Source organism: Psammomys obesus, unplaced genomic scaffold (genome assembly GCF_907164565.1).
Source record: "Psammomys obesus unplaced genomic scaffold, mPsaObe1.curated_primary_1811, whole genome shotgun sequence".
Lineage (NCBI taxonomy): Eukaryota > Metazoa > Chordata > Mammalia > Rodentia > Muridae > Psammomys > Psammomys obesus.
In genome coordinates, this window is record NW_026585895.1 from 24,745,542 (window position 1) to 24,757,911 (window position 12,370).

Sequence of the window (12,370 nt, forward strand, 5' to 3'; positions counted from 1 at the left end):
CTCCCCACATGGAGGACGTGGGAAGCATGCTGATCTGGCCCTTGAATCCACGTGTTGTGTTGGTGCCAACTCTTGACACTGAAGAGCATGACAGTATGGCCATGACCTTCAAAAAAGCCTAGGATTGCCCTTCGCAGAGCCCGTTGTAACTTTTCTATTTCACACGCTTTCCTTCTGTCCTCTCCCCTAGTGTCTCCTTTATGGCCAGTTCATGAGCAAGCAGAGTTTCAAGAACGTGCCTCCCAGAAGCACACCTGAGGAAATGATATGACTGCCAGGCTCAGCCCAACACAGCTATCCTGCACCTCTCTGACACCGTTTACTTCCTCGGTTCTCTGCTCTCTGTGACTAGGATAAGATAGGAAAGGTGGCCACTCTCAGGGGCCGCCCTTACTGTCTCCTCTCTGCTCCTATCACGCCTTGCTTCTCCAAACCCTCATCCTCAGGACCCAGCTCAAGTGTCCCTTCTCTGTGAAGCTTTTCTGACGATGTGAACAGTGCCTCAACAATCCACGAAGAGCCCGCCTCACTATTCTCCAACTCCAGGGGACCATATCTGACCTCCCTGCAAAGTCAGAAAACCTTGTTTGGTTCTTAGGCATGTCTTGTCTCTGTGTTAAGTTATAAACTTAGGGAGACTCTTTTTCTCAGCATGCCCACAGGGTCCAGCACAGTAGGTGTTTAGGGGCAATTGCTATAGGAGGAGATAATCTAGGGAGGAGGATAGCACAGAGGTTAATTGCAGGGGGTGGGAGGGTGGAGGCGAAGCTTGGGTGCTGAGAACAGTCGGTCTGGGTTATACTTCTGCTGTGCTACTTAATGAGCATGAGACTTTGGACAAATTACACCATTTGTCTGTGCCTCCGTTTCTGTATCCGTGAAAGACAAAATTATATATACCAAATTATACCCGACCTATGATTGTTGTGAAGTCTATAAAAGTAATCGTAAAGCACTTAGTACAAGACCTTTGCCTCCTGAGCACTCAGAAAATATCAGACTCTCCAGCATGCAAGGGCTAGCAAAGCTGCCGCCATAGAAAGTACTGTTGTGTATACCAAGGGCGAAGGGCGTTTGTGACTAATATGACAAAGATAGCTAAATCTAAGCTGTCGCCAATAGAGGACCAGCATGGCCTAATCCTCCTGAGAACTCAGGTGCCTGCTTTTTTGAAATGGTGAATCTCATCTCTCCAAGTCAATAGAATCGTTTTGACAAGAAGGCAGCAAGGCTACTCAATACTCACATACAGGCAGCAGAGAGGGCTAGGTGAGCTCACACTATTGAGCTATGTTCTCATGTGTCCTGTTTTAATGTCTGATGATTTGGAAGGAAATGGAAAAACTAATGCTGAATGGAAAAAGTCATGTTTTTGCTGCCATCTACAGATGTCAGAGTGCAATTTTCAAAGCTTCTTAACATGCCCAGCAGCCCAATTCACTGAGTGACACTACATATGAAGCACAGTTTAAGTTCTAGTAACCTAAATAATTTAAGCACATTATTGCAGGAATTTTTTTTACCCTGCTTTCTAAAACTGTGCACATCTAGTCAGGAATTCAATCTTTATAATTCCTCAGGTTGTGTTCAAACTTGTATCAGAAGGCTGTGTCATAACTCAGGGTTGAGTGACTATTGCTCAGGGCACCTTAGCTGTAAGCTATAGCAGCTAGCCGACAGGGTCAGAGTTTAAAATGGTGGCAGACAAGAGCAGGCTCCGCTGGATTTCACTCCAGGCTTTCCAGGATCTCTGTGGTTACTAGAATTACTGTAAATGGTCTCTCATTGTTTGGACGTGAGAAATCAAAACAAGTAAAATCAAACCGTGGGAATAATGTCCCTTCTGCAATGGCTCCTTTGCGATCTTATCTGTATACTGGGTGAGTTAATTATGGCCCTCCAACCTGTCCTGTGCCTCTTTTCAAAAGGGTTAAATATAGACAAGAATTATTGGAGAAGCGTTTGCTGGAGAGAAAAAAACTGGCCCTTCAAGAAGTTCAGGAAGAAGAAGAGAGAGAGAGGCGCCTGGAAACCCTTCGAAAGCAGGTGTTTTCACTTTGGAAATTTTCAGTTCTTTTTAAGTTGCTAAGTGTGCTAATGATATTATTACTGGGACTCGGTTCATGACATCTGTTACACAAAAATGTAACTTTCCCAAACTAGTACATGGTCTTCATTCCCAGGAGCCAGTTAGGTTTATGTTGAACCAGATCCAGGTTCTTAACAGATTTAAAGAAGTTGATCAGCAGCATTTCAAAAGCTCTCCCAAGATCTGAATGTATCTGTATCTCCTCTAGTTCACTTCCCAGACAGTATCTTTTTGCAGCAGTGAAACTCTGTTTCCAGTCAAAGGACTTCACTGTCCTCAAAAACATGTGGCAGAGCAAGATAATCCACTCTCCAGTGGGAACCTTTGCTTGGAAAAATCCCATAGCCAACAAGCCGGTTGGCTTACAAACACCCCCTTTGTGCTGAATTAAAGGCTCCCGTTGCCTTGTCTAATAAAAGTAGGCAAAAGTAGATGGCAGTGGACAGTACACAGCAAACACAGGGATTTAGGAGATAGGGAAATAGGAGATAGTTTCTCTGGTAATTTTTCTGAACTTTGACCCCAGAGTGATTTGCTGAACTGATAACTCTACAACCTAACCGGTGGGAATCGGCTGCGTAGAGAGGGTAGAGGCTGCACAAAGCCACCAGTGACACTTGACCTTGAATGCCCTTCAGTACCAGAACCGCTGGTTAAGTAGTCAATAGCAGAGAAAGCCTGAGTCATTATTGCACCTGCCTTGGCTCCATTCCCTTCTTCATCTGGAAAATGGGCGTAACAGTGATAGTGTCTGCCCCCCGGGGGTTTGTGGTAATTGGAGTTCAAATCTGTGAGTGCTTACTAACTGCAAAGCCTTATTCCAGTGAAATTTGCCTTAACCTCCCCAGTATCCCTATGAGGTAAGTATTATTAACGCCCCCATGTTGAAAAAGAGGAAACCAAGAGGTTGGGTGCCTTTTCCAAAATAGCGTAGGGTATCAAATGGGACTCCTATGAGACAGATCTCACACCTCTTTAAAAAAATAGGCTGTAGACATGAATTCAGAACATGAGAATATAAATTCTGTTCCTATATCTGAAAAATCAAAGTTACTCAGTCATTAGCAAATAATTACATACTATTTCTGGAGACAGACTTAATGTTAAAATTACTGAATATATTTTTGTTGCAAATATAACTTTGGTAACTACAGAGTCCACGTGACTAGAATTCCTTCCATCCAGCAGTCCTTTGAAAGAAGTTTTCTGCTCCCTTCACCTGCAATCAGAGTTTAGATTAAAAAAAAAAAAAAACTATAATAATTAAATTATGTTTGATTCCAGTCATCTTATTTTGAAATGGCATTAAAATACCATTTACTTCATACAAATTCTTGACTTGTGGAATTAACAGGTAGGCATTGGTGATGGTACCTGTGATTGACGAAGTCAATGGCTTCTTTTTCATTAAGATTTGGGTCAGAACTGTCGTTATTATGTAAGACAAAAACTGTTAAAATTACTCTCTGGTTTTGTAGTAGAGAGGCACTCCTCTGTCTTTAACAGACCCAAGGAATCTACTTGCCTAGGATAATTGCTGTCCACCCAGCTTTTCCAGTAATGGCCGCACAGTTGACTTTTCCAGACAGCCTTGTGGCATTGTCACTTACAACCATAGATTGATAGCTGCTAAAATACGAATTTTTTTAAAGCTTTTTCTCATTTCAAGGTGGTTTTTATGGCTTTTCTAAGTAAGAGTCCCTTTGACTTTTATCAGATAAGCTTGTGTCTGAAATAAATTATAACTATTTAATCATTAGCAAATGTTTATGATCTTCAAATATTTTGTTTGACTTGTGTTTTAATTCCTTTGTAAGTCTCTGGGACTGGCCTGGATTCAACGTCCCATTGCTCTTTCCTCTACAATTTTATACTTAATAAAATTTCTTTAATAGTCACTAAACAAACCTGTAATCTTCCCCAGAAACCCTTAGCTTGTACCCTCTTCTGAGTGGTTAGGCTTTCTCTTCTTTCAGGTTGCTGTTGTTGTTCAGTCTGATCCAGTTAGGATGATGTCAGACACACTGGCCTGGAGAGCCAGGACAGACGCTGAAAGTGAAGATGAATTCATTCTTCAAAAGCCACTCTTCTCACTGACTACATACAATGAGCAGCAGGTAATTCTGGGAATTAGCAGTATTGGTGCAAAATCCACTCCGAGAACAGAAAGAACTGCTGAAGTGTGTGCTTTGAGTTACAAATTATTTTCAATATTTACATGTAAATACCCTATATTAGCATTTTTGCTTCTAAATGCTAATACTAATACATAATTACTGCATGAATCTAACTATTATAAAATTGTAACATTAAACAGTTTAAAATAATGTCTATCACTGAAAATGGTATAATATTTTTTTCAAAAGTCACTTATATGAAAAGGGTCATTAGTATGCATTCAAGTTCAAAGATTTCTGTGTTGTATTAAGAGTTTATATCTAAATTCAAGGCATAAATTCCTTTAAATGAGCAACTAATGACACTGACAGGCAGTGGTGACGGCAGCTCTCACAAGGTATGTTTTTAGAGCTAGGTATAAAACATTTTCTGTGGAAACAGCATTGAGGGATTGTAGAGCTTAGAATTTGGGTTGTTCTTCCCCTGCTGTGGGAGCAGCCTTACCAGGCCACAGAGGAAGACAATGCACCCAGTCCTGATGAGACCTGATAAGCTAGCAGGGAAGCAGAGGAGAACCTCCCCGTCAGTGGACTTGGGGAGGGGCATGGGAGGAGGTGAGGGAGGGAGGGAGGGATTGGAAGCGGATGGGAGTGGGGGCTACAGCTGGAATACAAAGTGAATAAACTGTAATTAATATAAAAATAAATAAATTTAAAAAAGAATTTGTGTTGTGGCTAGAACTGAGAAGGGAGATTTAAAAGAATTTTTAGCGGGAGAAGGGTAGGAAAGAAGACTTGTGAATGAATGGATATAACCAAGAGAGAAAGCAGTCATGAATTTTACAGAAGTGGGGAGAAAAAGCCAAAATCTCAGGAAACCTGCTGCCAAATGAGTCCATAGTGCCTCTCTCGTGAGCTGCATACTTGATAGCGAATAGGAAGGCGGAAATTTCATTCATTAGTACTCAAACACATATTTGTGAAATTGATGCTACGTTCTGGTTCTGTATGAGAATGTAGCTGTTGGCTCCACCCTAAGTAGACCAGACTGATCCTTCCTGGAGGAAGTGACTGTCTAGGTCAAGAAGGAAAGTATTATATTCAGAAGTAACGCACAAGGGTGAGGCCAGCTCTGTGCAGGATGTGGGGAGAGAAGGGTGAAGTCTGCCTGGGAGGTTAGACAGATGAAGCTTCTGAGCGTGAGCTGAGTTAAGATTTGGGGCAGCTGCTGCTAAATTTACTCAAGAAAGTTTACAGTTTAAAGGGGGAAGAGGTTGATGTGCACAGGGAGAAGAATTACTTATAAGAACGGGTGGCCATATCTCCAAAACTGGCTGCCCAAGTGGGAAGGCAAGTGGACCGTACACAGACTGAATTTGGAGGAAGGAAAAGCCCTCAGGACTATCAGGGTTTCCCCAGGCAGAAGAGATGGAGAGGAGGCCCTTTCCTTGAATGTCTTCACTGTGAGACAGGGCAGGGGCACAGGGTAAGTGCTGAAACATGAGAGTGGCAACCTGGACGAGGGCCCAACTGTGATACACAATAAGCCTTTTTACTCAGACATCTGACCTTTATCCTGTGAACAGACACGGTATTTTAAGACAGGTAAGTTAAATAATGACATTTGTATTTTATCCCTGTATCATTTTGAATGGAAAATTGATGGGTGTTGGGGTAGAGGAGGGAAGCAGTAGTGAAAGAGTCGTGAACAGCTCTGACTGGAGAGAGGGAGGGCTAAAGAAAGTGAGGAGGACTCCAAGCCAGACAACTACCACCCGTGAAGAGCCCACAGTGCACATTGTGGATTCAAATCCACACCCGCGATTTATTGGTTGTGCGCACTCTCCTAAGCTACTAACATCTTTATGTTTGCTTTCTTTCTCTGTAAAATAATTACTTGCAAAGTTCTTGCGAGGATTAGAAACAATAAATACAAACTGCCTAGATTACTGCCCGGTATTTGGCAGTAATTCAACAGATTATTGCCTTTTTGTGGCTCGGCCACTAACCTTATAAGAATACAGAAGGAAAAACAAGCTCAGGGAAGAGAATTTGTTTTGTTCATGTCATGTTTAGGGTGAAGGGGTCCGAAGCATGTTTCAAGAAATGGATTACCAGCCTCTGGGGGAGGCGAAACCTCTCCTCTTCATTTACTTTTTACTCAAAAATTCAATAAAGAAAAAAATAGATAAAGCTCCATAGCTCGAAGAAAAAGGTAAATCCTGGAGAGAATTTGGGAGCAAATGGCACACGGGTAACAGGGACAGCAGGACTCCTAGAAAGTGGGTGAGAATAAATGGGGTCAGAAGAGAATCCTGGGTCCTAGGCTCAGATGTTTCTCAGACAAGGACCGTTAGGTTGTCCCTGCCTTGCGCGCATCCCCACCCCAGCCCTGCTTCTGATTGGCTGCCACTGAGTCTTCCTTTTGGAGTGCATCCGACACGTGGTTCTTCTCTACTTCCAGACAAGCTTAGGTATTTATTACTTCATGTCTAGACAGTCACGGTCTCCTCCTGTCCACCCATTCCCTCCATCTCTCTTTTCTGACCACCTTCATTTATCCGGACTTCATGATCAGATCCATCTTCACACTTTCATACCAAAAGCAGAAACAAACAGCCTGGTACTAGCTAGCACAATCTTCAAGGCTTCGCCATCCAGTCGCCAGCCAGTCAGAGTGTCCTTTCTTCACAGAGCTCCTGGTGGCACACAGTGTTCTGCCCAAATTCACCTAATCCCAAAACTGACTCACTTCATCACAACATTTGTATGTAAGGCCTCCCTGTCTGATTACATCTCTCCTCCTCCCTCTCTTAGGCTTATGGAAAACTAAGTCAGACTTCAAGGCTGCCCAGTTGTTTCTTATCGCATCCTTATTTCAGAACCCCACACACCTCCATGTTTTACCACAAGAGGCACAGCCATGAGTTAGTTATTTTTGTACCTCTTAATACTACCATTCATTCAGGAACTCACTGAGGAGCCATTTCCAAAAGCTCATAACTGTATCTCGGGGTGTGTGTGTGATGTACTTCAGATTCAAGTAAAATGTCTCATTGGGAATAAATCCATAGGTAGTCACCTTTTGTCAGCACAAAAGGTGTGTTGACATTTAAGAGTCATAGGAAGGTGCCTTAGGTCCAATTAAGTGTAAATGAGAACAGAAGCGGAGCTATTTGTGTGTCTACTTCTACTTAGCATGGGCGAGGTGGGGCATTTCCCAGTTCTGTTTGAGACAGAAATCCACCCTTCGATTCTCTTTTCCAAGGAGTGACCATGTGTTTACTCATAACTTACACATTACTAAATGATAGCAAAGTTAAGTGGCTTTTAGAAGACAGGGGCGTGGGAGAGATGACTTAGCGGTTAGGAGCACTTGGAGCTCTTGCAAAGGTCCTGGGTTTGGTTCCCAACAGCCACCTAGCAACTCACAACTCTCTGTGTCTCTAGTTCTAGGAGTTAATAATTACCAAGTTCACGAAGACCACGGGACTTTTGTTATGCATGGTATCACTCAATAAGCTGTATTTTAAAGGTTGTTTTCCCCATAAATACCATCACAAGAAGTATAGATTCCATAGCTATCTTCTTTCTGCTTGTTATTTTACACTTTGACTTTTGACTATGGAGGATCCATTATCTGCATTATCACCACGTTTTCTAGCTTCTGTAAGCACTTCCCACCCACATGGCACATGAACATTTACATGCATGCAGACACACACTCATACACAAAAACATCATTTTCTTACATTACAGCTTCTTAAAAATATATTCCAAAGGTTGATTTTATTAAAGTAGATTTGCTTATAATGCTTTATCTGTATGATTGTAACCAGCAATAAATAACCAATAATGGGGGAGGGGTAGGAAAGCAGTGTGACAGGGGGAGCCTGTCTGGAGCAAGAGTGAGACTGAGACATGTCCAAATCTTGTCCTGCGTCTGTCAGGAGTAGGACTGCTTCCTCCTTCCCCATACACCTATCCTTTTGACCTCCCCCTCTGCCATCCTTGAGGTAGTCATGTTGCCTGGTGGCCAGGTTTCAGGTTAAACTTCCCCTCTCTTTATAAGGACATGTCTAGCAAGCATGTGCAATTCCTCTTCATGCAAATGAAGTATCCCCAACACCTCCGCTCCAGCCAATGACGTACACTCATCCCCAAAACCCCTACCCACTCCCCAAGCTTTATGGAGTCTTTGTTCACACCCCCCCCCCGATAAAAAGAGAAGTTTCACTGAAAAACATCTCTGGAGAAGGCTGTTCCTATCACACTCAACATTGATCAAGAGTCAGTGTAACCCATATGCCCCTTGATAAGCTTCATTTCTTCCAGTCTAGCCTGGTGCACAGCGGTGCCTGGATACTAAGTAAAGAAGCAGAGCGAGGGCAGCATACTAATAGGCCTGGAAGTAAGGTGTTTTTCTTTAATTCCGGTAAATAATTTTAATATGTTGTAATATATAACATTGAATACATCCTATGTTGAAAATAAGTAATACACTGGAAAGCGATAATGTCAAGAATTGTTTGAACATTTTTAGTAAAACCTCTGCAGCCACAGAACTGACAAGATTTATTGTCATCTAATCATCTATCTACCTTAAAAAATTATGCAACTTGGGGAAATGTGAAACTAAGCGATAAAATTTCCTTCAGTTGAACAACTTATTGTTTACTTAAATTGTATCTTATGTCTACAGATAACTTCTGATCCTAGACTTCGATTTGAGTTAGCGCTTCGAGAAGCTGGACTCCATAAAACACTGTATGCCAAAGAGATGCTACCAAAAATTGGTCCTCACAAGCCTCCAAGGAAGGACACAGAATCAACTGTGTTCAAGAACTAGAGGGCACATGAAACCATTATATGAATATGGATAATGATCATTACCACTTCTAAATGTTTAAAAAGTACCAGATGTAGAAATCATAGCATTTATTAAACAACTTTCCCTTTTTATCTTCAAAGTTTATTCACTATTTGCTTTCTCTTTAAATAACATGTACTATCACCAAATTCACCAAAATTATGAGACTTTGGTATATATGTTGTCATTTGGTAGGCTGTTATTTTGAAATTTTTTTCTAGAAAGAGCAGCTCAAAATAGCCATTTGCAAGAATTGTATATTTCACAGCTACATTCATTTCTGCTTGTTATCTCACTATTTGACTTTTAATTATGGAAATTTCATATTATTAATGCTTACATTGTTTTCTTGGTTATAAGTATAAGAGGAGGTTCAGTCTTTCTCTAAATTTATGAGTCAGTTTGGTACAACATGTTTATTGCAAACCAATTATTTGAACAATCTCAGTTTGCAAATTTGCCTTAAGAAGAAATTAGACATACTGTCTCCATCATGGTAAGATCTGTTTTGTCAGGGAAGACATGACTGTGGTATTTAGAAGAAAAAGTTGACATTTTATGATACTTGAAATGTTATTAAAAGTTCCAAATTACCTATGAAATACCAAGATGATTTTCTTGAAAAGAAGTATTTCAAAGAAAGCTCACCTACAAATTTTTGGCTATCTCTAAAAGGCAGCAAGAGAAAATTTCAGCAAGAAAATGTGTTGTTAAAACTTCCAGTTGCTAATAATAGTAAGGAGGCTAACTCCTTTTATCTCTATTGTCATTTCTTGTATTTTCCGTCTACCTGTAGCCATGGCGTTGTCTCTAGATAGTTATGAGAATGCTCTGAAAGCCACACAAGCCAGGGCTTAGGATGTAGCTCAGTTAGTAGAGTGTTTGCCTAGAATGCCCAGAGCCCTGATTTTGATCCCCAGCATCCTGGATGCAGCGGCACACACCTAGAATTCTAGCCCTTGGGAGATGGTAAGCAGGAGAACCAAGGGTCCAAGGTCACCCATGGCCATACAGTGAGTTTACAACTAGCCTGCAATACAGGAGACCCTATTTTTTAAAAAAAGAGAGAGAGGAAAATATGAAAGAGTAGGGGAAGGGAGATGAAGAGAGAGAGGAGGGAAGAGCAGGAAGAGAAAAAAAAAAGAACACTTCAGAAAACAGTCTCATTGGTACTCTTCATGAGCATGCCCAACATCAATGCAGCCTTTCAGAATACACTGCCTTCTATATAAGAGGTTCTATAGGGGGAAAGATCTTATCCACATCCCACAATTCACCCTAATGCTTTTCTACTTCATCTTGTTACATCATATCTTATCAAAGAGTGGAGAGGTCATTAGGAAGAGGTAGAGAATGGTGGGTATGGATTTATCTTGGGATCTTTCTGCAGGTTAACATTGCTGAGAGAGATATTAAACCCTCTGGGACTTCTCTACCCCAAGAAGTTCCCAAATAATTAAGACAGAGACCACTTGGATTTATAAAAGCTTTAAGGCACAGTAACTGGGCAGGTATCAACCCTCTAAGCTATTTTGCTATTTCTCAGCTACACTTGCTATAATAAAGTTACTTGCCATAATAGTTCCTGCCTGGGCTGCTTCTGTTCTATCAGTCTGTCCTCAGGGCAAACTTTTCTTGGCCCTGTGTTCCTAGTCCATACTGCTCCACTGGAGACTTCCTTCTCTCCAGCTTCCTCTCCTCCTGCTACACCGTCTTCCTCCCTTCTTTCCTTCCTGTGATTTCTCTGAGACCCTAAGCCTGAGAACCTCAGCTCTTCCTTCTTCTCTTCTGCCCCTTCTTTCCTTCTTTCCTTCCTGTGATTTCTCTGAGACCCTAAGCCTGAGAACCTCAGCTCTTCCTTCTTCTCTTCTGCCCAGATCCACAGGCTTCAGCATCTTTATTAACCAATCAACTTTAAGTTAGGTAGAGCAAGGTTTATATACCAAAGACCAGTGTATGAGTACACGAGGATGTACTCATCTGGGAGGCAACCAGATCTTGGGTGCCAGTAATTAGCATTAGAATACATAGCACTAGACCAACCCCAACAGGTTAAGGTATTGTTTTATGGGGCTCTGAGCATAAACCCATGAAAATCTGCTGAACCAGAAAGAGTCCTGTGCAAGCAGCATGGTGAGAATGCTGCTGAGCCTGTGGATCCTTACTAGCCTGGGCATCCACCAAAGTCCTGGGACCACATTCAAATGCTACTGAAATATTAACTCCTTTAAACTCTCTTAATAGCTGGTACCACCTTATTAGCACATAGCAGTGCCATTCTGAGGGAAAAGAAAGGAACATGTACTTCCTATGTTGTGGTTGTAAAGAAAACCAAGTTGAGATCTGGGCTGCAGTCTAACCATTGGCTATGCTCAGTCTGGGTTTTCTTAATTTCTTTTTTAATTGCATTAATAGTAGCTATTAATCACTGAGCTCAAACTGAATGCTTAGCATCAGTATGTGCTTCCTATCTGATATTGGATCATCCTCACAGCCTTATGATATGGTGTCATTTTAAAGATCTAGAAATTTGTTCAGAAAGATGAAATAATATACATTTATCAGTTGCCTTCAAACAGAGACACTAAATTAATGTAGTGAGTTCTGACCATTTTTAAGTGAAATGAAAGAAAAGCATCTGAAATCTAAAGATTAATAGATACATGAAAAGATAAAAATGTTTATTCAGCTCCCCAGTGAATGGCCAGCACCCATCTATAATCCCAGCATATGGAATGTGGAGGCAGGAGAGTCACCCTCAGCGATGTAATTAGCACAGGTGAGGGCCAACCTAGGCTACAGAATACAATGTCTTAGCCAAAAGGGCATGAAACAGCTGTGTGATGAAAAATTCTTATAGTAAGAACAATTAGAAGGTAAAAGCAGGAGGATCACAGGTTCAAGGCCAGCCTCAGCTTGATAGCCAGTCTGAGGCCAGCTGGAGTATATCAGACACCGTCTCAAAAAAAGAAAGAAAAAAGGAAGCATCAATTAGTGTGGATTGGAAAGCTCTCCCTTGCCTGAGGGGATGGTTTTACACCCTTTGATCCGGTAACTCTCCTCCTGATGTGTGCTATCGAGGGCTCTCGGGAGCAGGAGCGCTGGTATGTGCAGAGGCAGAAACTGGGGCTCACAAAGGAAAACAAACACTGAATTCCATCAGTAGTAAACTGGACAGACATAAAAATTATGATATTATCTTTTATGGAATTACATATCACAAAGGAAATGGGAGAAATTTATTGATATGGACATGATCTATTCCGAAAGGAGTGAGTGTCATATTTCATTTAT

The 12,370-nt window shown here is 41.5% G+C and overlaps 1 protein-coding gene across 1 annotated transcript in view; it reads left to right on the forward strand.

The window, feature by feature from the left end:
• Positions 1-9,156, forward strand: part of Ccdc148 (coiled-coil domain containing 148) — a 225,082-nt gene extending 215,926 nt beyond the window's left edge. Inside the window, exons 13-15 of the mRNA XM_055600470.1 lie at positions 1,929-2,046; positions 4,066-4,206; positions 8,909-9,156. Of these exons, the coding sequence (XP_055456445.1) occupies positions 1,929-2,046; positions 4,066-4,206; positions 8,909-9,055 (406 nt within the window). The 3' untranslated portion in view covers positions 9,056-9,156. The remainder of the gene's footprint in view (positions 1-1,928; positions 2,047-4,065; positions 4,207-8,908) is intronic.
• The last annotated feature ends 3,214 nt before the right edge of the window (positions 9,157-12,370 follow it).